Source organism: Cygnus atratus, chromosome 17 (assembly GCF_013377495.2).
Source record: "Cygnus atratus isolate AKBS03 ecotype Queensland, Australia chromosome 17, CAtr_DNAZoo_HiC_assembly, whole genome shotgun sequence".
Taxonomy (NCBI): domain Eukaryota; kingdom Metazoa; phylum Chordata; class Aves; order Anseriformes; family Anatidae; genus Cygnus; species Cygnus atratus.
In genome coordinates, this window is record NC_066378.1 from 13,037,342 (window position 1) to 13,064,245 (window position 26,904).

The 26,904-nt window shown below is 35.3% G+C and overlaps 2 protein-coding genes across 7 annotated transcripts in view; one reads left to right on the forward strand and one right to left on the reverse strand.

Moving 5' to 3' along the window:
* Positions 1 to 291: 291 nt before the first annotated feature.
* Positions 292 to 13,587, reverse strand: RSRC2 (arginine and serine rich coiled-coil 2). 6 transcript variants are annotated; one of them, XM_035565641.2, is made up of 11 exons: positions 13,470 to 13,570; positions 12,731 to 12,776; positions 11,118 to 11,274; positions 10,432 to 10,475; positions 7,622 to 7,812; positions 6,848 to 6,991; positions 3,141 to 3,263; positions 2,960 to 3,039; positions 2,196 to 2,428; positions 1,451 to 1,540; positions 292 to 928 (listed from the first exon to the last, which is right to left on the reverse strand). In XM_035565641.2, exons 2-11 carry the CDS (start codon positions 12,731 to 12,733, stop codon positions 749 to 751), a joined length of 1,245 nt encoding a protein of 414 aa, XP_035421534.1. In that variant the 5' UTR covers positions 12,734 to 12,776; positions 13,470 to 13,570; the 3' UTR covers positions 292 to 748. The 6 variants fall into 6 exon arrangements, with proteins under 6 accessions (XP_035421534.1, XP_050570195.1, XP_035421535.1 ...); XM_050714238.1 differs by having other exon boundaries at positions 7,622 to 7,834; positions 13,470 to 13,565; XM_035565642.2 differs by lacking the exon at positions 12,731 to 12,776 and having other exon boundaries at positions 2,196 to 2,425; positions 13,470 to 13,587.
* Positions 13,588 to 13,725: 138 nt separating this feature from the next.
* Positions 13,726 to 26,904, forward strand: part of KNTC1 (kinetochore associated 1) — a 38,748-nt gene continuing 25,569 nt past the window's right edge. Inside the window, 25 exon segments of the mRNA XM_050714288.1 lie at positions 13,726 to 13,792; positions 14,186 to 14,323; positions 14,434 to 14,554; positions 14,946 to 15,061; positions 15,440 to 15,512; positions 16,511 to 16,588; positions 17,103 to 17,137; positions 17,369 to 17,479; positions 18,066 to 18,159; positions 18,516 to 18,568; positions 18,809 to 18,921; positions 19,616 to 19,670; positions 20,267 to 20,365; positions 21,162 to 21,205; positions 21,315 to 21,380; positions 21,467 to 21,542; positions 22,130 to 22,255; positions 22,370 to 22,459; positions 23,026 to 23,091; positions 23,594 to 23,655; positions 24,062 to 24,173; positions 24,914 to 25,057; positions 25,287 to 25,343; positions 25,425 to 25,526; positions 26,322 to 26,438. Of these exon segments, the coding sequence (XP_050570245.1) occupies positions 14,192 to 14,323; positions 14,434 to 14,554; positions 14,946 to 15,061; positions 15,440 to 15,512; positions 16,511 to 16,588; positions 17,103 to 17,137; positions 17,369 to 17,479; positions 18,066 to 18,159; positions 18,516 to 18,568; positions 18,809 to 18,921; positions 19,616 to 19,670; positions 20,267 to 20,365; positions 21,162 to 21,205; positions 21,315 to 21,380; positions 21,467 to 21,542; positions 22,130 to 22,255; positions 22,370 to 22,459; positions 23,026 to 23,091; positions 23,594 to 23,655; positions 24,062 to 24,173; positions 24,914 to 25,057; positions 25,287 to 25,343; positions 25,425 to 25,526; positions 26,322 to 26,438 (2,142 nt within the window). The 5' untranslated portion in view covers positions 13,726 to 13,792; positions 14,186 to 14,191.

The window sequence follows — 26,904 nt, forward strand, 5'->3', positions numbered from 1 at the left end:
ATAAAGTATTAGGAAAGGGCTCCAGCACCTTAGCTTTCTCACCACTGTTTTTTTGTCCCTTCTCTTTACCAAGAGGAAAGTAGTACCAAATTAACAAAGAACAGAAAAAAATAAGTTCAGCATTAATCACCAGATCTGCGATCCATATCACTAATCTCCTAAGTGTACTTCAAAACAGGCAAAGCAGAACAAATGCTCTATTTCTGACCTCTCCTAACTTTTCTGACATCTCTTACCTATAGGTGCCTTAGAATTCGGCCAAAAGACAACTAATTAACATAAAATAAGACCTTAGAGAAAAAACTTCTTTATTATTAACCAGGGTTTTTTTGCTGGATTATGTGCCTATTGGCCTGGACTGCTAAATAACATCTACACAATGTTTCTTTCATGTTTCAAGAATTGAAAATAACTGTACAAGGTTAAAGTACAAAAGTACACAAGACAGTGGACACGAAATATCCATGTATGAGTTTATCCCATCTGCTGCTTGGTTTGAAAAGTAGAACTTTAACTAAAAAATACTGTCCTTCTAAAGTTCTGTCAAGTTTAATGGAAGTGGGTATAACCTGATTACAACACTAACACCAGTATCACTGATCTGATATTTACAAAAAAAATTGTATTTATCAATAAATTAAAGTCAATGCAACACCCATGCAAGCTAGAATGCTAGCTTTTTGGTGAACAAGGACCCAACATTTGAACAAGAACCTTCCAAAGTCCCAAACTTTAAAATTGCTTGTTTTCAAACTGCATCCATTCCTCGCATTGAAGATGTAAACCCCAATCCCATTCCTCTTTGCGTATGCGTCTGTGATCTTGCCATTTCATACTGTGCATCTAGATTTCTGAAAACCTCTTCCTGTTGTTTCAGCGTTTTGTAACTCTCTTCATCAACTGAACTACAGCCAGCTTCATCCTCACTCTAGAAACCAGATAGAAGAAAATAAACATTAGCTTTGTAGAAGTGCTTTTCATATGCTACAGCTGTCCTAAACTCTTAGTAATTTTGTTGTTTTCAAAAGCATAAGAATTCAAGCATCTGATTTTACTGCTGTAACATTCCAGCGTAGCTTTTGCTCTCAGTGACAAAGAAACATGTAGATTCCTTCACTAAGGTCCTTTTTCTAACTCCTTCAAAAATAAAAATCTCCATTTAACTATCTATACAGAGATAGCTACAAAATACGAACATTCTATTATGAATATTGAACTGGTTACAATTACCACTGTTGTCACAGATCTGAACACATTCAAGAAACACGACTGAATTCTAAAATCTGAATTTAAATTTAGATGTTGCTTGTAAACTTTAATAAGCAATACTGTAAGTATTTATTTATACCACATAGGAACAGGTTAATTTAGAGAGTACCTTAATAAGTAAGGATATACCTGATATCCTACAATTAATAATAAGTTTAATTATACATTCTTAACTCTTTACCTTAATGCCCATCAGTTTTCTGAACTTGACGTTTTGGTCCTTGTTTCCAAAATTTAATTTCTCCCATATTTCTGCAGACTGTGATTTATCCTGCACAAGATTAAAACAAACATCACCTTTTAGCATACTTTTCTGTTAATATCACAATATAATAGCAAACAAAGAAGAGCTGTATTAAAAATGAAACCACTATGTAGCTGTAAGCAAAGCTGGAGGCACAATGTTTCCATGTTATGTCTGACATTCCTGGGGCATCCCCACAGAAACTTCTTGTGAGGAAAGTCTGCTTAACCACAGATTTCAAAATGAGGTATAATCTTTTCTTGGACAGATGCACTCATTTTCATCAAGTTTGGGAACCTTGTCAGAACACAGGCCTGAAGTGAATTATGGAATTTATTTTTAAATGCATGTCTAATGTTAGCCATCACTTTTCAGTAAGAAGAGACTGCCTGTATTCAGTATTTAGTGTGAAGTTTTATTTACTAATAAAGTTGACATTAAAATTTTTGAGGTATAATTGGATCTTATGGTATCAGCTGTTTTCCTAAGGCTTGTGTCACTACTACCACTTGTCACTGAAGGTGTGGTCATCTTAGTCCTTTCATTTCCCCAGTTTTACCCTGGATGTATTTAATAGGGTAAACTCGTATGAAAGCATTTTAACTGAAAATAATATTAATAAGCATTCCTGAACTACTGGTAAGATGTTTCCAAACAAGTTTTTATGAAAGTAAGACCGTACCCCTTCCTTTTTGCCTTGCCAAAGCATCTTCCGCTTTTTCTCTTGTTCAGCAAATTTCATGGGATTCACTGCTGCTGGGTTATAATAGCTAGGCACAGCTATTCCAGTCTCTGCTAGTGCTTTTGCTTGTAGTGCTGCCATTTGAGCTGCCATTGCTATTTGAGGAGTTACTTGTGTTCCCGATGCCAGAAGAGCAGCAACATTAATAACAGAACCTCCAGTGGCTGCAGCTGCTAAAGACAAGAACGGTAACTTGCTATCAGACAGTAAGTTCACACTTTTTTTTTTCAAAGACAAATACTTCCCTTCATTAGCAATAAGATGAAAATAAGAAATGCATGATAATTTATAAATGCCGTGTTTATATTTTAAGAAACAGTTCTCCAATAGTTTTAGTAAAAGTCAGAATAATGTACCTCATGCTTCCAAATACCCCTGAACTGGTAACAGCTTTCAAATTTTTGCTCAATGACACATACAGGAAGGGTCCAATGGACATCACAAAATTGTTTACCAGCCTAACACACAACATTTTTGATACCAAGTCATCAATACTGTAAGACAGTAAGAAATCCTAGTTGTTTTTTTCCCCCCCCCCATCTGTCTGATCCCCACTCCCCTTTATTTCCTATTTCTACTTGTCATTCTTGGTGGGCCAATTTAACAATTAACCAAAGGAAAGTCAAGCTGCACTCAGCACATAAGCCTGCATTATGTTCCACCCATGTTATTCTTCCGAATTTAATATAATATTCATAAGTTACCTGCAGCCATTTCCTGTTGCTTCTGTTTTTCAACCATTTCTTTCTCTCTCTGTTCTTGCAATTTCTTTGCTCTCTCCAACCTAGAAATAAATACATGAGTATAGAAGTATTTAGACATGCAAAAGTCATCATCAGCAGCATATTTATACTACATTTCATTAAAATCGTAACAATTTCTGACCTCCTTGCTAATGCTTCCTGTGCATCCATAGCTGTATTTCGTCCCCGAAAAGGTGGTGGACTTGGACTCCGGCTATGACTCCTGCTGAACCTTCGGGGCTTTTCAATTCTTTTCTTGCGCTCTCTGTAACCAAATTTAAGACATTTACTAAAACAATGAAGGTGTATATACAAATCTTAACATTACATAAAGTATTCAATCACGTCTCTCAAAAACTGTAGAAAGATTAATTTGCAGAGCTCTCATAAACAGCTTTCACAGAGATTATACTAAAAGAGCGTAACAGTCACGCTTGCATTGTAACAAAGCAGAGTTAAAACTGAGTTTTTCCAACTGCAAGATCTAACAACATGTAATTCTGGGTATTCATTTACCCTTTTACTTAGTGTAAGATTTTTCATTCCAACTCCTGACAAGCAAAATTGTCATGTAACTTGTGGTATGTCAACTGCAAGAAAACTAAAACGGACCAAGGCTCAAGAAGGCTTTAAAACAATTAAGACTTAACAGCACTATTATTATGTTAGGAATCAGCATTGTGAATAGGCCCAAGTCAAAAACTGGAATACTACTCAGGGAAATTACTGTTCTCCTCCTCTCTGTACTTGTCACTAAATGTTCTTTGCACTACTTTTTGAGGGAGGATATCAGACTAGATGGGAGAGCTTATTTATACACTTTAAAAAAAAAAAAGCTCTGAAGGACAGTACCTGTGCAAAGGACTGTGATGCATGCATTATCTGAAGGCTGACAAACTGAAAAGAATCCAGCTTAAACTTATTTTTAATCACGGCACCAAAACATCCAGTGCATCTATCATTTAGTAACCTCTCCTCCCAAGTATAAGTTGCTGTTATAGGATATAAATCTAGTTTCTTTTAAGCAGCAGCTGCTAAAAATATACAAACTACCATTAGCAGTTATTTTTCTTTGCCAGTATGATTAATAACTACAAGAAATAAAGGTTTATTCCTTATTTAAGCCTCTGGTTCATGTTTTGAACAAAGTCATCAATTCTAGAAATTTCCAACAAAGCTTGAATTACAAGAGAAATCACCAGATTTGCCATCAACAATAAGTTACGATGCACATGAGATGTTTCTGCAATTTGATACTTAAATGTTCTGAACCATCTGAGGTAATGACTAACTTGAGTACAGCCACTTTAAATGGTATTCGACTATTCAGTTTCTTCTGTTTGCAATTTGTGCAGCATCCACAAACATCATGAAATGCAGCCTGAAGTCACAAAACAGATCCTTGTTTACATGACAAATCTGGTAGAATACAAAGGAGTCAAGACTTATCTTTTAATAGAAGATGGCAAGATGCAGATTCAGGCACTGGGAAGTGACAGATCTGCATTCCTGAGATAAGATGTAATGCATGTTTCAAAGATACCTTCATTTTTGCCGTGCTGACTATTGTAGTTTGGTCTTGTCTTTGGTCTGATGCTTTACTGCACTGGTAAACATCAAGGAAATAAATATTTGAGCTTTTGTATTTAAGTATTTTCATTTGAAATAAGCAGATGGTGTCATGTTTTCCATCTTTCATTTAATCAGAGCAACGCAACAAAAGAAAGGGTGTATGTGCTCACAGAACAAGAAGATTACTTTAAATGCTAGCGAGGACAGATCACTTGGTAACGTGAGTTTGAGGTTATGCAAAATTCACCGTGAGAAGGTCAAGCTCTACTGTTTACAAATGCTACTGTCATAGCCTGCGAACTGCAACACAGCAAAACTGCATTTCATAACTAGGGGGAATTTATTAGTTTTAACAAGTTAGGTTTTCACATCTTGCTTATCTGGCTTGTGAAGAGATTTTCTTGAAGTCTGCACCATAATTATCTTTCCAACAGCTTCACCAGAGCCCAGAAATGATTAACTGTTCTAGCTAGCTACTGTTAAAGACTCATGCCTCATTTACTCTCCCTTCCCTAGCATCTGAGAAACAAACAATACTTAAAAGAAATGAATTCTTGCAGTCTATCTACCACAGTTAAATTCTTAAGCTATGACTATCCCTTACTACATCTTCCCACAACTGCTGTTCTGTTTCAGGTAATTTGAATTCTACTGCAAAAGTTAAAAAAAAAAAAAGGGGAAAGGAAAAAAAGTTCTGAGACAGGAAGTTTTCATGGAGCCATTACACAAAGTGTTCAAAGTGACTTTTTAAGAACTTTAAATGCACGTAATTTATAATACCTGTAAACAATGGGAAACTGGAACCTTACACACCATGCTAAAAGGTGGCTTAAGTAGCAGTAAGCACAAATAACGTGTGTATACCAATTGAAGACCCAGCTCTACTCACCCCAGCTGAAAGTTTGGTAGAAAGCGCATGCCAAAATAAATCGACACAAACCATGTAATTCAACATGTTCTTCAGAAACATAAGTCTTCTTAACAGTTTCTCAAGTGATGCTGTAGCGTTACATTCTTAAGTCTCCAATGGTCCACTGTAATATTGAGTAGTCATACCCAATATCTTCACCATTCAAATATGCAATTTAAAATATGCTAGTGAAAAATATTACTAAATGAACTGAACACTGACAACACTTTCTTGGGAGCTTTGAAGGGACATCAATTTGCATCCTAACTACTTGTTGTTACTTTAGACAAGCAGGGTGGAAAAATACACAGCTGTCCCCAAATGCAGTCATTATATCATATTCCAACCTACTCATTCAGAAAATCCTCCAGGACATTAAGAATGTGACACATGCAAATAGACTGACACATGCAATTAGACTGAGAACTCCACAACAAAACACTGAATGAATCATCGGCTGGAAAACATTAACTCCTGTGCAGGGAGGAAAACCTCAACTCCAGTATATTCCAGGTGAGGCACTGTTCTCAACTCTGTCAGAGACACACACACACACAATAAGCTAGCATTTGTTCACCCAGATAATTTCAACCTGTGCTTCTGGAATTTAAGTCTGAGGAACAAATGCAAGCACCCAAAATAGCGAGAAATAGTAGTAATATTCTTTTTTGTAAAGCTCAACATGAAAGCTGGTAATGACTAACAAAGAGTAGTACACAGATCAAAAATTGTCCATCTGATTCAGTTCATCTCAGCACTACAACACCTGTGCTAGAAATATTTAAACAGAATGTTGAACAGATCAGAATTAGCAAACACTCTGTTCAGAAGGTCCACTTTCCTTTTATGATATAAACACAAAGGGAGAGAATTAGTCTCTGCTAATCATACTACTCTCACATAAAATACATGAAAGTGTCAGTTGCATCTTACTGTTTTTTTCTCTACATAAATATTCCTAATTTAAGATGGTAAATTCAGCTCTGACACAAGAAGCCCAAAGAGCTTGAACTGTGGTAATCATACCACCCAAAACATTATTTACTTTCCTTCTAAATTATCAGCCAGCTTTTTTGTGGGTTTTAGACAATACCCACAAAGTAACCAATTAAGCTTTTCTAATTGCTAACATGAAAACATGCTATGAAAAGCTGAGAACCTGACACACGTAACCTGTCTAGCACAACTGTTTCCATCAACAGATGCACTACCCAGCGCTTAACACACTGTGTTAATACAGTTAAGGGGATAAAAAAAAGTTATACTGAATAGGCGTTAACTGGCCAAACCCAGCATTCCTTTATACAACAGCACCCCACAGACTATTTAACCATCACCACTACGCGTACGTACACGTTAACACTTACCTGCTTCTACTCCTAGTTCTGCTTCTGCTTCTACTTCTATGTCTGTGTCTAGATCGTGATCTTGAACGAGATCTTACACGGCGCTTTCTCTCTCTGCTGCGAGATCGGGATTTTTTCCTATCACGACTTCTACTACGATGACGTCTGAAACAGAGGTCCCAAATTCCTCATGTTTAAATTCAGATTTTAGTTATGGACTTACATTCAAGTTTGTCACCACAGGCCAAAATGCATCAGGCAATGTAGGGTGGACTGCAAATATCACATGGAAAAGTTCATGCCTGAAAGAGCTTAGAACTAGGAGATGAAATGAGAAAGGAATGAAACACTACCATCAGCCACCACTGACATGTGACTTATGCAGAGTTTAAGTAAACTATCATACTGATCAACACAGCTATTTTTATTTGTTCACTAAAGTGCACACCTGCACTTCTTTCCTGTCAACACCAATAGGGAACATATCATATGCTCCACTGATAAATTTTCTATAATCTGTTTGTAAGTTACAAACATGGGCTAACATCGACATCACCTATACAAAAAACTTAGAGATACTCAGTAGCTTTACTCAGAAGTCATCTGGAAAAAACAAGTAGCAAATGCACTATCCAATCAAATCTGGAACATACAATATAAACTGATACTTCAGAGTTAAATTAGGTCAGCAACAAAATTCAGTTGTACATCAAAGTCAACCCAAATTCCAAACACTGTTTTTGTGAATGTGTTTGGTTTTTTTTAAAGAAAAAATAATCGTATAAAACAATTTACCTTTCACGAGACCTGGATCTTGAATGACTCCTCCCCCTGGACGATTTTCTCTCTTTGCGTTTATGTCTATCCTCACCATTTTCAGATGAGTTTAGGCTATCTCTGCCCTTGTCAGAAGAATGTTCTTTGTCATTGTGGTCTTCAGATTTGTGCTTCTTGGAGGACTTCTCTTTGGATTCGTGTCTTCTTGCCTGTTTTAAGAAGAAGTTGGTTCTTTCAGGAAAATAGTGCAACAAAGAGAGTTAGTATGGGTATCAGAAGATAAAAAATGATAAGTTGTGATGCAACATTAGTAACCTTAGGAGTGTGACTCAATCAAGAGTGATGGGCTACTTTACCTAATGCCACCATCTACCCAATGTTGCAAATGCACACTATCATTTGTCCCCATTTTCCCTCCTCCCCACTGTCTAAAGGAGTTTTGAAGACACCCATCAAGGTATCTTTACACAGCTTCCATGAGAGTTCACAGCATTATAACAAAAACAACTGTCATTCTCAGTCTTTGTCCTAAATTCCAAACACATAGTATGTGCCTATCTGACAACTTACGGATATGCATATATACACAATCACATTTCTAGTTAACATTTAAGTATTTGTCTAAGTCTACCATGTAGAAAGAATCATTAAAATCCGTTCACACAGTTGCAGACATAGACTATTTTGCTTTTGGAACTAAAATACTCCTCTATGCATCAGTAGATAATTGGTTTTTAGAGCAAAACTCTCTTCAGTCAGTAACTTCCAACAGTTTGTAAAAAGCAAAATAGGAAGTTATATGGTTGATCCCATTTTTAGTATTTAAAACCAACATGCGTTACTCCAGTACCTCCCACAGTAGATTTAAATTAAAGATTTGCTGCTCCACCATACCGCAATTTCTTCCTGCAGTGTCTCTTAAAAAAAGATTCCTTTTTATAGCTGCAATGCTAAAAATACTTAGCAAGGACAGGCCTGATTTTTGCCAGTGTTTTCCTTAGAGACTAAGTCATGACATCAACACCTTTTCTTAATATACCCAGTTTATTTTGTACTCTTTCTAGCATAGCCCACTTAAGTCCTATACTTAACAATATTTTGCTTCAAGTCAAAATTCTATGATATAACCATTTTTGACTAAAACTCAGTTCTTTTTTTTTGCTTATCTAAATCTATTTTATGTTAAATACTCTTAAAATCTGTCCATAAGCATAACCCTGTGTCAAAACAAACATGTCAGGAGGAGATGCTGTAACTAGCTTATACCCACTTATTCAAACATTTTTAACTCCTTATTAACGTATATCAGGTTCTAAATATATTCAATTATAATTCATGTATATTTGTGATGTGTTAAGATACTTTTTCCTGCTTTTACAGTATTTTAACTCCTTCAAGAATTACTTGGTACATAAAAACACAGTTGAATAGTTTAAGATATTACTTGTACATTAATTTTAAATATGCATTTATATAGGTAGCTGTTCTGGTATATATATATCAAAGAGAATTATCAATATTCAGTATTAAGTCAACAGACAATGATCTTGATCTTGCAAATTAACAAAAACAGTAAATCTACCATGGGACAGTTCATAATATGCTCACAGTGAAATATAGAAAATGCTAAATACATTACAATTAGATGTAACAGAATGGTAAGAACACTGGACAATTTTAAGCAAGGAATTTTTTTTCCTGAACATGAAAACCACTTGTGTTTTTTTTTTTTTTCAATCAGTCTTCCAGGCACACACTTAGTAATAAACACCATTATATCCCATAACGGATTTAAGATACTTTTAAGGGAAATATGAGTTTGAATGACTAATAGTTACCTTATCATGAAGTAGGCTTATAATTTTGCTATCTGAGTCTGCAGCGTCTTCAGTTCAGTCTCTTCGCGCATTAGCACGCTGAGTATGATTTATTATAGAAATGTTATCATGTGAGCTAAACAATATATTCAATTTCACAAAAATTCTCCTAGATTATTTTTCCTTTTCCTCTTTCCTTTTTTTTTTTTTTTTAAAGAAAAAAACAGAGCTTCCATTGGAATTGGGGAAAAAGTTCCTGACCCAGGTTAAAGTTAGAAGTCCCTCATCTGACCCAGCCTGCTATTGCCCCACATGGCTTAAGCTTCCTTTCTATTTTGATGTTCCTGGATTGTTCATTTCATCTCTTCTCTGGTGTGTAAGCCAGTTATTTCCAAAACATTACCGATGCTGTCTCTTCCACTGCCTTATTTATATATATATATATATTATGAAAAAAAAGAAAGACAGCCTTCTGAAATTTTGCTGCTACTGTCATGTTTCCAGCTGATCTAGCTTGTTTGTCAAGCTATGACAGTCTTTACAATTAATAGATGCAATAGACAGAGCTCAGTCAGGTGGGTAATTGTTTTTAATGTATTTAAGTAGATTGATATGTATTATTGGAAGTCCTGAACATTGGCCAGGATTAAAGCCACCGAAGGCTTTTGGTTAATGGAAGCTCTGTGAAAGTCATCAAGAACACCATTCTACTTCTCCACATGAATCCTTTCACTTGGCTGTTTCCACAAAAAAATAGAAAGAAATAAAAAATAAATTAAGTTACTAGTTTCTGAAAGCGATTTTCTATAAAACTATTACCTTGTCAACATGATGGCTGCAATCATGCTTCACTATGAAAGGATCTCCATATCCATTTTTAAGCTTAGAGTTTCCAATTTCTTGTACTTACCATAAAAGTCATTTACATAGGTTTACACATATGTGCATTACTACAAGGTACTTTTAAAGCTGTATTGTACAATTACCTAATCACTACAAAGTGTTAATTACCTCTTTGCTTCTGCTCCGGCTTCTGTGTTTTCTTCCTTCAGCATCTGGAGAAGGAGATATTTATTATCATTTACTAAGCTAAAGAGGAGATCAGCTGACTGATCTTTCAGTTTCTTTTAGTTATTCCACTACACAAAGCCAAGAATGGAGACTTAAAACACAAATGGTATTATTTGAATATCTACTGCAGAACGTGAACTCTAACCATGAACAATTCATTCTTCACATTTGTTTAAGCTCTGACAGCAAAAAATAAGTTTGCTATATTCTAGTCACATTGTATTTTTTCAGACAGTTAGCTTTGTTTTTGTTACGAACCATGCAAAAGTATCTCTTACTAACCAAACCTAATTAAAATAAAGACAGAGTAGTACGTTTGTTTTTTCCTGGAACTATTTTTATTATTAGCCTCCCCATCAGATCCTCTGAAGACTAATAATGTAAGTCCTTAACGTTTCTACCATTTAAATTGAAAAAAAGTTTAAATATAATGTATTTAAAGCTACTTATTTTGATTTTGCATTCTACTTTTTTCCCGTTTTATCAAGTTACTGGAGTTGTCTATGAAACAGCTTTAAAGACATTTCAGTTCTACAAGCATATACAATTTAATTATATCAAAGTAAAAAAAACAAAACAAACAAACAGAACTTTATTAAGTATCTTTGCTTATATGAAGACCATACCTGATTTCCGTCTTCTTTCCCTTGACCGTGAGCGGGATCTTGAATAATGATGCTTTGATGTTCTGGGAGAACTAGAGGCATCTGATTGTTCCTTTTTCTTCTCTCTTTCTGGAGAGGACTTTTCTGGGGCTACTGCCTCTCGTTCTGTATCACTGCCCTACACATGAAAACAGAATGATTAAGAATCAAAAACTTCAGATTTCAAAACAATAAATAATTATTTACTTAGTACTTCCTTGGATGACACACAAAGTTATTTTCTGTGAAGACAAGCCTGTGAGTAGCCATCCCATTATTAGTTAGGCAAGAGCTGGACAGACTTGCAGCAAACTGTGTAACTGCATACAGACTGATTTTTCAAAACTTTATTACAGAACTAATATACAGCAAACATTTTGCTCTCTCATTACGTTAGAATGTGCTTTACTTTTTTTCCATGAGCTTTCAGTAAAAATACACTTTGAACCCTAGTTTTCATTACTTTTTTATTACTGTGAAAATAAGGCTGCTGATTTTTCTTAAACCACAACAGATACTATGAGTACTAGATTAGATCTCTTGATCATTGTGGTTAAAACAAGCGTATTAATGGTACTTTCTTAGTAACACGCTACAGCACATTATGAAATACAAATCTATAGATTTATATTTCAGCTACTACCGTTCAGTCTGCCCAATTCTTTATTAATTTGCAGATGTACAGAGATTTATCTGTACATCCTTTAGAACGTAACAGAATCTCTAAAAGTTAGAGAGAAAGCAGATCTTTACCTCTTGTTTCACATAGTATGCCATATCTAGTTCAAACCAGACCAACATCTGGAGCACTAAACACTTCAGACTGCATCTGCAGCGTAACTTTAACTACTGTCTCAGTGACCATTCTGAATACTAATACTCCACCCACTATCCTGAAACAGCAGGAACCAACTCCCTGATTTCTGATCTTAGCCATCACGATCCCCAGCATTCCTCATCTATCAAATGCTTCTCCACATTTCTTCCCCTTCTGCTCAGTCCCTCCTCTTTTTAACCTAAGGTTTCCAAAAGACTCAGTTCATAGAAGTTTCAAAGAAACTTTGAGATCTATATTAAACAAGATTTCGAAGTTACTTGCGCAGGATAAGGAAAATACCAGCTAACTCTCTAAGTTAAATGTGGTAACCAACTGAATTGAGGACACTGTCACATTTTCCTAGTCCCGTTACCTATACACACTGCTGTTCATTAATGCCCTCGTGCTCTCTCAGCCTTAGAAAGCAAGAAAAATCTGACAGACTTCAGTGGAACTATTTTCAGTTCTTAAATTACTGGTGGATTGGCCATGGGCTCAGGATTTACATCTCACCTAGTACTGCAGAAGAACCTCAAAGATAACGCTTGCAATTTAGATACAAAGCAAAAAGTCCATAATTAGTCTTCAAGCCTTTTTTACAGAAAAAAAAAAGCCTATTCTTAACGAACTATGTAAACTGAGAAACCGTCTTTTCCACGATGAGAGTAAGTTTTCTCCAAAAGTTCTGTTATGCTACTGGTCAAGTTTCAAAACAAGGATTTACAATAGCAGATTCAACACCAAAAGCTACTTAAAAGTCCACATAAAAAGGTTTTACCATGTTAAGAGACTAGTTCTTCTGCACACTCGAGAGAATTAGGCACCTTTTGAAAAAAAATTATTTGCATCACTTTTAGAGAACTACTTCTGCAGCAGCCTTATATGAAGCCCAACAATTTTTAACCAGGAACAAAACTAAACCCTCAGCCCGTGTACGAAGGGTGGTGATTCTTTTTGGACTCTGAGCAAAGATAACTCCAGCAGAGAAGTTTCCCAACAACGTTAACCATAAAAAAAGGGCCACAGATGCAACTAATTAACCACTAACCTCAACAAGACGGTAAAGATAGCGGGCCTGTGAGCAACCACAAAGAAAAGTAAGAGGAAAGGGGGGGGCTGCATCAACGAGAACCAAGCACGGCCCAACCGCCGGATCCTTCCCTCAGCTGGCTCGAAGCCTGCGCCCTGGAGAAGAGCCCTCTCCTACAACCCCAGCGCCCCTTTCCCAGCCTGGAAACGACAAGACTGAGGCCACGGGACCTCTCCGCTTCTCTCCAAGCCCTGAGAGACGAGACAGAAACTTCTGGAAGCGGGGCGAGAAGCAAAGGGGGAGAGTGGCCCCCCCCTGCCCGCGGCCCATCATGGCGGCGGGGAGCCGCCGGGCGCCATTTTGTCTCTCCGCGCACACGGCTCCCCCGCTCACACCCTCCCGATCCCGCAGTGCTCTCCCCTCCCGGCCCACCGCAGCCCCCGTTTCGGCTCCCTCCGCCGCTCCCCGGCGCCCAGCGGCCCCTCACCGCCATCTCCGTGCGCCCGGGCCGCCGCCGCTCCCCTCAGCAGCTCCTCACCGCGACGCAGCCTCCCTCAGCAGCGAGGCGCCCGGCCCCGCCCCCTCCCCTTAGCCGCCAGGTGCCCGGATGTAACCGCGGGCGGGGCCTGGCGGCGAGCGGCGCTGCATTCTGGGGGGGGGAAGACGAGGGCGAGGCCGTGTCCTAGCAACGGCGGGGCGGGAGGCGCTCGCGGTTGGCAGAAGCGTGGCCCACGCCGCGACCCGTAGCGGCAGGCAGCGCTCCCGCCAATTTGAAAGCCTGAGGTGGCTGAGGGGGGCGGCGGTGGCTTGGTGAGGGGACAGGGGGGACAGGGGGACATGGGGCTGCTATGGGGTAGGGGGTCTCTGCCTTTGGATTTTATCCACCTCAGGGTGCGAAAGCTCTCATCCTGAGCTGCGTTCTTTGGGCATGCCAGATCATCAGCCGGGATTCGTGGCTCTTAGCCTTATATTTTGCTCCTTATATTTTAATTCCTCTCACGATTTAAGTTTTCTTCATTCCGTTTCTTCATTGCTCTCGAGACGCAAATTTTGTTTTTTCTATGCAAACCTTTACAAGGTTTATTCCAATTCTCTTCCTCTTACAGGCAAAATAACAATAGAATAATAAAAATTATGATCTATATGTGTTCACGTCTTCTTAAAATCCTGCTTTACAGCATGTTGCTTATATGTTTATCACAGGTAAGAATGTGGAATGACATTGAAATTCTTGCCAATGATGACACAAGAAGCGAGCAGCTCTCTGTGTGCATAGGACATGAATGTGGAAGTGCGTTGTACCAAGTGGATGCGCTACTTCAAATAACGTCTTCAGAAAAGGTAGAGTTCATTAAAACTGCATTTTTCTATTTCTTAATAATTATGGCAACTTCTTTGACGTGTTTTGCAAAGTGTTTCAGTTATTATACGTAACAATCTTTTTTTTTCAGGTCTTAGCTAATCCACAGCTGTACGCGTGCAACTCGAGGGATGGCAGTATTATTGTTGTTGACAGATCAGTGGCTCTTCTTGACAGCACTGGGCAGTCTCTTCAGCTGCACATTCAGTTTGGTAAGTTCACTACTTATAATTCAATTGAAAGTCAAAACTGACTTTTAAAGACAACTATTTTTGTATAATACAGCAAGTATCTTGCATATCTACCTACCCTGTAAGAGGAGGTATTATAGTGAATAACTAAATAATAAAACATGATTCTGTATGTCATTAACAAGCTATTTCCTTAACAATTTAATTAGAATGCTTGTTAACTTTTCACTGCAATGGGAATAATGGATAGCAAAGCCACTCACTGTACGTCCTTTCCTGTACTTTGTTTTATCAAAGTAAGTAACTTTGAAGAAATCTGGAATACCGTATTGTCCAATTCCTGTGTTTCAGACGTGAATGTCTACTAGTAAAAAAAAAAACTTAATAGTTAACATTCTGATATCTTTTTCAGATACTAATGTGGATGTAGTTGGTATGTGTCAAGAAAGACAATTTCTTGTCGTTGGTGAGAGAAGTGGCAATTTACATCTTATTCATATTCCATCAAAACAAACCTTGCTAACTAAGGTATAGTACTTGTTCTGTCCTAATTTTGCTGAAAGCCCAGAATTTCTTTGGATTTCTTTTTTTTTCTTTTTTTTTTTCTTTCTCCAATATATCAAAATATAAATATTCCTGTGTTTTGAACACATCTTCTAGTTTGAACAAATAGATTAAAAGGCCACTTTTGTTGCCATAAGTAACAAATTAGCAAATTATATTTAGGAATGGTATGTGTAAACAATAAGTTTTTCATGAAAGAAAAAAGCTTAAAGTTTAAACTGATGATCAGTATTTCAAATAAAGGTATTTTTTTGTTGTTATGATGGGGTTTTTTTTGGTTGTTGTTTTTATTTTTTTCCCAGATAAAACGCAATAATATTCTTTGTGTTGATGCCTTCTTAGATTTTGGTTGAATCATCTTCAAATGAAAAGACTTACTTAAATCTCTTTATTGAAAAAGATAAAGCAGATGCAGGTAAGCATTTGAATAATTTTTTTTCTTGTCTATGTATTTGTCATTTTGTTCTCATTTAATATTTCTTAACGAAAGAAGCTACAAAATAAATCAGATGCAGCTTTAATTTGCATTTCAAACTTCAGATGTACTTTTAGCTCAGTGGGCCTTATCTACAGGTCCTTGAAAATATTGGAAAGAATCACTTTTGGAAAGCTGAAAATTCAATTGCTTTTTCAGAACACTGTTTTTTGTTTGTTTGTTTTTTAACTGATCATTTTGTTTGGATGGAAATCCGGTTGCCAAATCATTGACAAATCCTGCAATTCAGGTGACCCTGAACTTCATTCTGGCTGTCCACTGTCCCAGTCAATATGGTATTTGAATAGAAGTATCCAGACATTAATAGTTATATTTTATTCCTAGTAACATGTTTGGAAAAAGCAAGTTACATTGTCTTTCTTTTTAGGTTCTAACTGCAGAGTACACTGCTTACATTTTCTTTTATTATATTTTATTATTTTATACGAGAGAATTATTTTCCTATTATATTTAGCTCTCATTACTTATTTTATAACTGGTATAAAAAACACTAAACATCCAGAACTCAGTACCTCTTTCTCTTAACTTGCTTTTGAGATTGTGTTAAACCTATGAAAATACTCAAGAAAGCAGGATTCTCTCTGCCTCCCTATCAGACTATGCAGATTTTAGTAGTTCCTGTTCTATAAGCTCCCAGTCCCGTCTTTCATAATGTAGTGCATTTCAATGAAGTTTTGACATGAAAACAGAATTTACAGTCTGATGGGTGCATACAAAAATCATGATTTCAAATAAAACTCTTAAGATGCATATACTTACTTTTTGAAAGTGACAAAATATTTGTTTCAAAATTTTTGGTCAGATTTTGTTTATTTTTTTCCAATTATTTCAGTTTTCCATCTTTAAGCAAGTAGCCTCCTTACAGTTACTGAATACTCAAGCTCAGTATGTCTGTTTTGTTGTTGGATTTTTTTTAGGTGTTTATCATATGTTCATTCTCACAAGGAAGGGTTTTTTTTGCATTATGTGTCTCCCACTTGCTAGAACACAAGAAGGTAAGATATCTACAAACCAATTTGGATTTCAATTTGAGAGGAAGAGCTGTGTTAAATAGCTTTCTGAGGGATTAAGGTATTGACTTGGGATTTTCTGTGCAGCCTTGGTTGCTTTTTAAAGGGAATCCAATATACAACTAGTTCTATAATAAAATTATTTTTTCACTCTTCCAAAAATTCCTTTCACTTGTGTTTCTATTATTCAGTGCTTTCGAGAAAGTACTGAATATTATGCAAGCAGGGTTTTAAGTTGCAATATCAATTTGAACTGTACTGAAGAATATTGGGAATAAATAATTTAATGCTGCCTAGCTAAACATAGTTCAAATTTTCTGGAGCTCCATAATGTGATCAATAGAAGTAGAACCTGTCAAAGACAGTGGCTGAAGATAAATATTTTTTTAAAATATAAGGTTAGGATAAACCATCTTACATGAAGTTTAGTAGTGTTTTTTTCAGTTTAAAATGCATTTAACATTGATTTGGTTTTATCTGTTTTTTTTTTTTAATGTAGCAATTGACAAGATGGATATGATTGTGGCAAAGAAGGTAAGAAATACCTGCTAACATATAACATCTGTGTTAAAGTGTAAAGTTTGTAACACAACTTTGTTCTTTATGTTCCATTGACTACTTACTTGTTCATTATTAACAATTCATAATTGTGGTGATTATTTTTTCTATTCATGGAGAAGCAAGAAGTTCAAAATTCACCCAGTTTTTATGCGTAACTTTTTTCTTCTCTTTTGTTTGCTTCCCCTTCATCTTCTACCCCAATAGTTGCAAGGAGAGATAAAGACAGCTTTCATTGCCACACAAGAATATCACAGTCTTGGCTGTCAGAATTTTGTGATATGTAACTCGGTGAATAAAATCCATTTGATAATTGGGGTAAGTAGTAATAGTATGTTTATAATAATTGTTATGAGATCAATGATGGCATTTATTGATCTGCAACAAAATTTAGGTCTAGCTGGTTCAAAAAGGACATAATTTTTTTTTGCACTAAGATTTTTTGTCTTTAATTTCCTTCATTGTACATTTAAAGGTTATCGGTTTTGCAGTCTGTTTTTTCTAGTAAGAAAATAACTCTTATCATTTCAGAACTGGCTCAGGTGTGAAGGATGGGGGGAAAACATTTCACCCTGTCTGCATGACTTCAGTAAATCAGTGTAGTTCCTAGCTCATACAGGGTAGACTATTTACAGTCTTGCCCTTGGGCTTAGAGAGAGATCCAAAATTGGCAAGAGGTTCACATTCAACAAAGGTTTGCCAAAATAACAATTAAGGTTATTACCAAATTTAAAAACAAACAATAACAAAAAAGGACACATTTCTAAACATCTGCATTTACTGACAATAAGGTTAATCTTGCAATTTTCATGAGTTTTATAAGTAAAAGGTCAACTGGAGAAGTAAACTTGTCGATGGACAAATTTCTAACATGTAGCCACATTTTACTTTCATTTACTAATAGGGTAAAGGTGATTATGTACTCTCCAAATGGGAGGTAGACACCACCAATAACCTGGTGTCTGTTCGAAGTTTTGCTGATTCAAGTCTGATCAAAGGTAAAACACATTTTTTTTCTTTTTATAGACAAGTGTAGAATTCATATTTAACTACAGAAAATAAGGCATCTTCAGTTATCTTGCTGGTTTTTAGTAACAGTATACACGTATACCAACTGGAATACCTCTTGTAAAGGTACAGCCAAAATTTATTTCAAAATTTTTGAGTTTAACTTTATACACTTAAATCATGATTCTGTTTAAGCTAAAATGCTAATGGAACTTCTCAGTGAAGTTGTGGAGATAAACATCTGCATGTTTCCAATGCTTGGTTGTACATTGTAAAATTTTTTTGCTTCAAATACATTTTTCAAGAAAAATAGTAAATTTATATGAATATGTATTATTTCTTTTAGACGCAGTGAAACTTCAAGTTCTTGACAATCTGCTGTTTGTTTTAGATACAGAGGTATGTGCGACAGTTTGGTTTAGTCTTCATTTTACAATGTTCTTGAAAGAGCTTATAAAAATATTCTTTAAAATAATAACTTTAAAATATATTTCTGTTAAATAAAGATGTTTATCTTTGGTGATCTTGATCTTACTGTTTTTGTTAACCTACTCCTAGTCATTATTTAAGCTTTAATATTCTGCTCAATAAAGACCAAATATGAACTTCATATCCGATTTTTTTTTTTTTTTAATACAGAATATCTTAAGCATGTGGGATGTTTATTCTCTTACTTTAATTTGGGATTGGTCTTTAATACGTGTTGAAGAATTTCTTCTCACTACAGAGTCGGATTCTTCTTCAGTCGTACAGTAAGTAAAGTGTTACAGCACCAGTTCTGAAAAATCAAAAGTTGCCTATAGTTACAGGAAATGTGCAACAGATGCTTGATTTTCTATGGTAATAGAATTTATAGAAATCTTTGAAATCTTTCTATTCGGGACAAAATGTTGGACTTGTCAGTATTGTTAGCTTTGCTTGGCATTTTCTGCCTTTTTTTTTTTTTTAATCTATTTCTAGTGCTAAGGAAGCTTGTATGTAACCTGTATCATTTTGGAAATGCCCATCTCAAATAAGGTGTAATAAGTTGTATAATATTGCCTGCAAGTCGTCTGATGTTTTGTTTGATGTTTGTCTTTCTTTGGGATGGATAAACAGTAAGATCTCATTCCACAGATGTAAAAATCAAAATCTGGAGGTATGTGTGTTGGATAAAATCCAAAATGAGTTAATGGCAATTAAGGTTAGAAGACAAGACTTGACTTTTTCCATTACTTTGTGCCAATTTAAAAAATAAGGACTGGATGCATTTGAAAAACTTTAAAACGTCATTAGTTGAATGCGTCCTCTACATGCTAAAAGACTGTTATTTTGGGATGAGCTATATGGTTTTAAAATGTACCAGTTTCAATAGAAAACTAAATTTTAGAAAACTCCCCAGTTTTTAAATAAGCGTGATAAAATATTCTTTGTTCTCTTCTTTTCCCCCCGTCTTTTGTTCTATAGGCAAGGGCTTGCCAATGTTAAACTGATAGCCATGACAACACCCACTAACAAACAGGTAGATTATCTATATTTTGTTCCTCAGTTGTTAAGCACGTGTTCTCAAGAGGCCAAAGTTTAAAAAAAAAAACACTGAGATGTAACTAGCTGTTAGGATATAGTGGGGATTGTTGCAATGTCGTACCACGTTAACCAGGGCAAGCTATCCTGCTGGGTTTTTTTGGTGGTGGTGGGTTTTTTGGTGGTGTTTTTTTTTGTTTGTTTGTTTGTTTTTAGATAGTTTGGAGTTTTGATTGCTTTTTTTAATAGTAGATCTTATTGTCTCATGTACCTTCACAGATTTCTTTAGAATAGTATCACTGCTGTATTCAGTATCTACCTCCATGTACAACTAAGGGTGTTAATTGAAGTAGAAAGGCGCGATGAACATTATACAAGATTTTCAATGAAGCCTAACTATTTATATATGACAAGATCTAAAACTTCATTAAACCTTCTCAAATTGTAGAGACCTGCTTTTTTCTTGCAGAAATAGTGTCTTTAATTTAACTCCATAAGAATATAGAAATAATTCTGCAAAAATCACTCTGTCGCTAGTGTCTCAGAATCATTTATTTATGATGTTTTTGTCTTTTTTTTTTTCTTTACATATAGATGAGAAGCTTAATGGTTTTTGCATTGCCTGCTATGCAACAGCTCTATTCTTTGGAAATATCTGTTGTTTCTTCACTTATTCAAAGTGGGATTGGTACAGTATGTTTTGATTTTTTTGTTGTTGCTTTTCTTTGAAGAAATACAATTGTTTTAATAGGTAAAAGTATTAAAGAGTGTATTGTGTTATTCTTGTTTAGATTAGAACCAATTTGTGCTAGAAACTGTGCAGGAACTGTGTAAAAAAAAAAAAAAAATTAAATGATGTCGCCAAAGGACGAAGAAAAAGATAACACAGCAAACTGAACAGTTTAATTCTACATCTTAGCCTATTAGAATGTTTAATACTACTGTCAGTTTTTCTTGCTGCTCCTACAGCTAAACACTGTATGAAGTCTTAAATTGTCTCAGCATAGAAAAATGCTCTGGGTTTACTTGGGATTTACTTAAGTTTAGATGACAGAACTACTTGGTTTCTATTTAAACTGCTTCCTTTTGAAGAGTTTAACAAAGCAAGAAGGTTGAAAAAGGACAGTGAGAACTTTATGAATTAGGAATGCTATAAAGACTGCTGAGGTGGAGTGAGTATGTGAGATGATACCAAGTCAGAAGTCTAAGCAGTGCCTTAATTGGAATTGTGAAAGTGAATCTAGTAAGCTCTGGATCTGATAAGCAATAAAATAGAAAGCTCATGAAAGGCCATTTTAGATGGTGGAAACCATCCAGGAATTAACGTGATAAACATAAAAGAAAAATACTTTTTCTGAGAGAAAAGCAGTAGTTTGTTTCCAGACTAAAGAACACCTTATGCATTACAGGTTTGTTTGTTTTTTGTTTTTTTTTTTTGAGAATTGACTTCTTCTACCACCTAATGATTTCTGTTATTATATTGCTACAGGATACAATATACTTCTTGGAAGGAATTCATGAAAATCATCAGATGTAAGATAATGTTTTGTATATCACCAACTCACTGTTGCATAAAAATGCAGATTACTTCTACATCTAGTTGTTTTAGAGTTGAACTCACATAGTTCCCTCTCATTATCAGATCCGCTGAAGGCCCGGTTTCTATTGTTGTGATGAGAAGTTTAACTGAAGCCTTGCCAGAAAACAGGTACTCTTTTCCTCGAAGCCTGTTTTTTCTCATCTGTAGTTTGACATTTATATTAAATTTGTGTTTTACTTTTATCCCTCCCCCAGATTAAGTCGCTTGCTTCACAAACACAAATTCACTGAGGCTGAGAATTTTGCAATTCAGTTTGGACTAGATGTTGAGGTAAGTTGTGCTTGATAAATACATTTGAAAATTGATTAGTGTAACTGAACTTATGAGTAAGTTTCTTACCCAATAGTTCATCAGAAAGCACTAATAGATACGTTTATTTCTTCATAAGTCTATTGAATGTACCTTGAAGTGGAACATTTTCCTAAGAAATTGCAGATAACCAGAATTTATTTTAAAGCCACCATATTTAATAATAAATTATTGATCAAATAGAATTTAAAGCATTTCTATATGGTCAACTTCATATTTTTATTTTATATATAGGCATTCTTACTAATTTAAGGTGTTCTTTACAGGTTTTTGATCTATTTAAAATATTACTTTTTTTCTGCAGTCTTAGAGACACTCAGAGCTGAAGGTAGAAGGTATAACTTTAAAAGATTGTGTATGAAGTATGTGTTCCCTCTGCTTTTAAAAAATTTTCAAAGCATTTAATGCATATGGACACTGAATCTCAAAAACAGTATGGAGGAAAGTGTAGAGTTTTCAGCTTAAGACAGAGGACTCTGCCTAAAGCTGAAGTGCATCAGGTTTAAAACTGAGTCTGTTTTTTTTGTTGTTGTTTTTTTTTTAAACAGCTTGTATACAAAGTGAAAGCAAGCACTATTTTAGAGAAGCTAGCTTCTGCTTCTGTTGGGAGTTATGGGCAAGAAGTCTGGCTGGATCTTGTGAATGAAGCCAAAGAAAATCTGCATAAAATTCAGGTCTCCCTTAACTTTTATATATATGTATATATATATTAATCCTGATCTATTTCCCTAGCAGAGTGGTTATAAAGGAGCTTGGAATTAATTCCAGTTGTTTCCTTACTCAAACAGGATAGCCAATTTGTTGTGGATTACTGCATAAATGCTCCATGGCCACTATATGAAACCACTCAAGAAATGCTGAACTATGCTAAAGTCAGAGTAAGTGTTTTTTGCTTGTTTAAATTCGATTGCGTACTGTTGCCCATTGCTATTACATTCTCCTGTACAGCTTGAGAGGGGGGGACACCTTCAAACCAGTTACAGTCATTCAAAAAGCTGCATTATAAATTGTGTTACGAAACGTGATGAAGAATCAGGACTTGTTGCAACTTCATTCTTGCTATTACTTAAGGGCAAAAAAGGGGTTACAGTTCTATTTTCACACCAGAAAGAGGGTTTTAGTTTTGAGTAGCCTTTATAAGTTCCTTTTCAATACTAATTTCTGGAGTAAAATTTCAAAATATGTCACCTTTTTTGTTTTAATTATTTTAGTCTTTGTTAATTTAACAAACAGAATCAGAGAGGTGCATGTTATCTGTCTGATCCTGCATCCGTATTGAAATCCAATCAGAGTCTAACATTGTGGAATAAAGACTCCGGTTTACAGAGGAGTTCACAGATGTACTAAGTTTTTCTTAGTGTCTTCATTAAATTCGCAGTACTGTTTTTGGCATGTTCTGCACCAACAGAGTTGTCAGTCTAGCTACTTTATGTATTTGTTTCAGATCTTGAAGAAAGATGATAAAACCGTTGTTTCACCATCTGATGGGGCTCCAGTATCCATAGTTGAGGTGAGGATGAATTTCTTGGCCTTGCACTATGAAATGGTAAACTATTATGATGTAGAGTTTTTAAAAATGTACTACTGTTTAACATTTTAAAAGTCTAAAAAGATTATATTTTAAAATATGAAAGAGAACCACAGCACTGACAAACTTCAGGGTTAAGCAATTCCTTCAGTCTTAGATTCATTTATGAGTGCTCTAGAAGACAGGCAGAAGCTTTCTTAGGTTCTTTTTTTAGGTATTTATTTTATTTCTTATTTAGTCCTATTGCATATTGGACAGCAATCATCCACCTTCAAAGAGAATCCATGTAAATTATTTGTGGAATTGAAATTTTGTATTAATGCTTTATTAAACAAACTTACATATGTTACACGTGTAATTAACTGAAATTCTTGAGAAGTCTTTATTTTCTTCCATTCTTCCTCATATGGTAGTTATTCTAACCGTGTAATGGTTACTGTTTAGTAAGGCAAATATTGACCTTAAACCTTTTGTCTTCATTCAGGTATTGAGAGCTCAGGCAAGGCTTACAACTTTCTATGGAGCTTTTGGAGTAGAGAAATTCAGGTTTGCTTTTGTTAATTTACTTTAAATCTTAATAAATATAATTTAAATGGCAGATACTTAACCATTAAGATTTTTTTTTCTTAAATTTGGGTTCATTCAACTTTAAATCCTTCCTTCTCTTCCTGAAGTTTCTAGTCCTCCACTGTGGTGAAAGGAGATTGCAGAGAGGTTGAATCAGCCTATATGTTGTAATATATATCGTCTGTTGCACTATTTTGTATAATTTTTTTTTTCAATTTATGTAGAAGGGATGCGATTTTATACATGCGTGTGCACATGCACAATCTAACACTCCTTTTTTCTCTTAGAGCATATGCTATGAGCTAGAAAAAGTTTGAGGTTCTCCATATCCTTTAATAGTGATACATAAAAGTAACAGATTTTCTTTTCCTCCTCTTGTTTCTAGTGGTATTGCCTGGACAGAATTCCTAAATAATGAAGACATTTTCAGGAATATCCTTTTTCAGCTAGAAGAAGGAAATTTATCTTGTGCACAGTACCTCTGGCTTAGACATCAGGTGAAGTGGCATAAACCTGTCTTTGGTATTTACAGGGAATGTTAGTTACCTTAAGTCTTCCAGCCTTTAACAGAATCAGACCGATGCTGTTACAAAACAGCTCCTCAAAGAAGCAAATTCAGAATCTCATCTGTTGTCACTATGATTCCATTTTCATCTCACCTATTATAAGGCTGAATTTCCTATTGATTTAAGAATAAACTAGTATATATGATGTCAGAATAATATTTCTAGGTCTGAAGAACGACAGTCCTTGATTTATTCTGTGGCAATTATAATCTTCTATACACCTTGGGAGCACAGCTGTCATAGAATTTTTCAGTGGACACTTGTTGGCTAGCAGATCACACAGACTCTTACTCTGGACGACACATTCATAACAGTGCCTACACATTGCCTACACATTGTTATATTTATTATTGCAGAACTTTCACGTATATATTGTTTTCTTAATAAAACAAAACTATAGGCCATATCTATAGTAAGTAAAAGACATGATCCTTACACCATAATTTGAAGAAAAAAAAAAGGAAGAAAAAAAAAGTTTCAGTTGTGTCTTAAGATGAAACTCTAGTCTGTTTGAACAGAGCTATTTTTTTTAATCCTGTCTGTGACTGCTGAGACTTTTCTTTTTGTATTTGTGAATTCTATTGCTTCTTCCTATTAGTGAAGTGGTTTTACAAATTATCTGATTAACATATACTCCATAAATCTATAATTGTTCTGTTTTAAAATTTTAGGCAGATTTTGAAAGCAGCTTTGATGAGAAAATGCTGGAGAATTTACTTAATGCCATCCATGTCACTGTTCCTTTGGATGAACTATGTTTGTGGCTTAAAAATGTTGTGATTCCTTTCTTAAGAAGAGTTGTGCCGAAGGAACAGGTAAAACTCATTTAATAAATGTGAAATGTCATCTTCTCAAACTCATTACATGGTCAGACTTACAGGAGTTTAATTTTTGAATGTCAGAACCTTGTTCTCCTCTCTTTCTTTACCCTACAGTCTTCCCTACAGTTAAAAATAATTTTAAATTATTTTTTAAACAAATTTATAATAGCAAATTTTGCTTTGGTAGGTAGTATAATTCTACCTGTAACTATATTTATTGCAGAAAATACTAGCAAAATGGCTGGAACAAGGCGCTCGAAACCTTGAATTAACTGATAAGGTAAGTTACACTGCGGAAAGTTCACGTATCTTGTATTTCTATATGTATAATACAGTTTGCTAATATCAACTTTTTGGACAGGCAAATTGGCCAGAAAATGGACTCCAAATGGCAGAGGTTTTTTTTACAAGTAAAAATCGAGGTGAAATGGGACTGACAGCTTTTGGCCAGTGGACTCCTTTGGTAAGAAACGTGGATTAAGGATTTGCTTATTCAGAAACCTCAGAACATATGTTCTCTGCAAGAGTTAGAACAGATCAGAATTAGGTCACTATTGCTTTTGGTGAAAAATGAATGACTTCCATGAAAAGAAGGAACTGAGTTTCAATCATCTTCAGTTTAAAGAAGGGAGGGGGGGGGGAAAAAAGTCAGTGCAACACTTATACCCTTTAACAGATGTATTAATAGTTTAAATACGAGTAATATTCTTGAATGTTCTGTAATGTGCTACAAAACACTTAAATTTCTGTAAAGATACTTAAGAACCTCAGTTAGAAACATGTCTCATTTCTGTCAGAATTTTTGGAAATTGATCGCAATTAAGTATGCGTTTTGGCCTGGAAAAAACATTAACATCAGCTAGCTCTAAGGTTATGAATACTGCATTTGTGTAAACAGATACAGATTCTGTATGTTGTATATCCTAGGTATACTGGCATCTGTAACGGTGGTACAATGAACGTGGAGAAAGATAAAGCTTTAAGCTAAACGGCTGTGCATTTTACAAATTGAAAACATTGACATACTGTATTATTTAGATCTGTCTTAAACTTGTGAATCCTAGATTTGAAGCACATAATGGAAAGTAGGAAAGTTTACTCTGCTAAGTCCCACTTTCAACATGTACCTTATTTTTTTCATTGTATGCCATACGAAGGTTTGGCATGTAGATCCATAAAATCTCCAAGATTATAAGGCATCAAAATATGGAAATTGGAGCAAGTCTTCTAATGTTTCAATTTCTAAACACTGTTTCAGAGATGTGGTGACTGTGAAGAAGTACATAGGTTAAAGAAGCTGGTAAATGATTTACAAGAACTGATAAATCTGTACAGAAAATACAACTGCAGGCTGGCACTCTGTGATTTTGAAAAGGTAATTCTGCAGACACTTTAAGAAGTGCTTTTGAGTACTGGATTGTTCTGAGGAGAAAAATCCTATAGCAGACAATTTGAAGTTAGACAAGAGGAACCCTGAAATTTTGGTTGAATTAGTTCATAAGCTGCTAAGGCTATCTGATATGTTGTGTTTGTTTTAAATTTTTGTTTCAACAGTGGGTATAAATACATAATGTGACAAGAAACCATGAAAGGGTATGGCTTAAACACGATGATTGGCAGTTCAGTACAGGTCATATACACGGAGTTCTGAAGCAAGCATTAGCAACCAAGAAATTAAAAAGTACAACTGAACCACTACTTTGTAAAAGAAATATATTGGGTGTTTGCTTTTATGTGAGCTAAGTAGAGATGCTAGGTCCTGAAATCATTCAATTGATTTAAATGGGCACTGGATATTTAATTAGTCATTAGTGATATAAAAGATCATATACTGACATGTG

Bases quoted from the DNA above. Each gene is read 5' to 3' on its own strand.
- RSRC2 (XM_035565640.2), bottom strand. The intron at 10,476-11,117 runs GTATGGTCTTCA...CTCCTTCTCCAG, and splicing joins GGAAAGAAGACGGAAATCAG to ATGCTGAAGGAAGAAAACAC. The intron at 3,040-3,140 runs GTCAGAAATTGT...ATTTATTTCTAG, and splicing joins CAGGAAGCATTAGCAAGGAG to GTTGGAGAGAGCAAAGAAAT.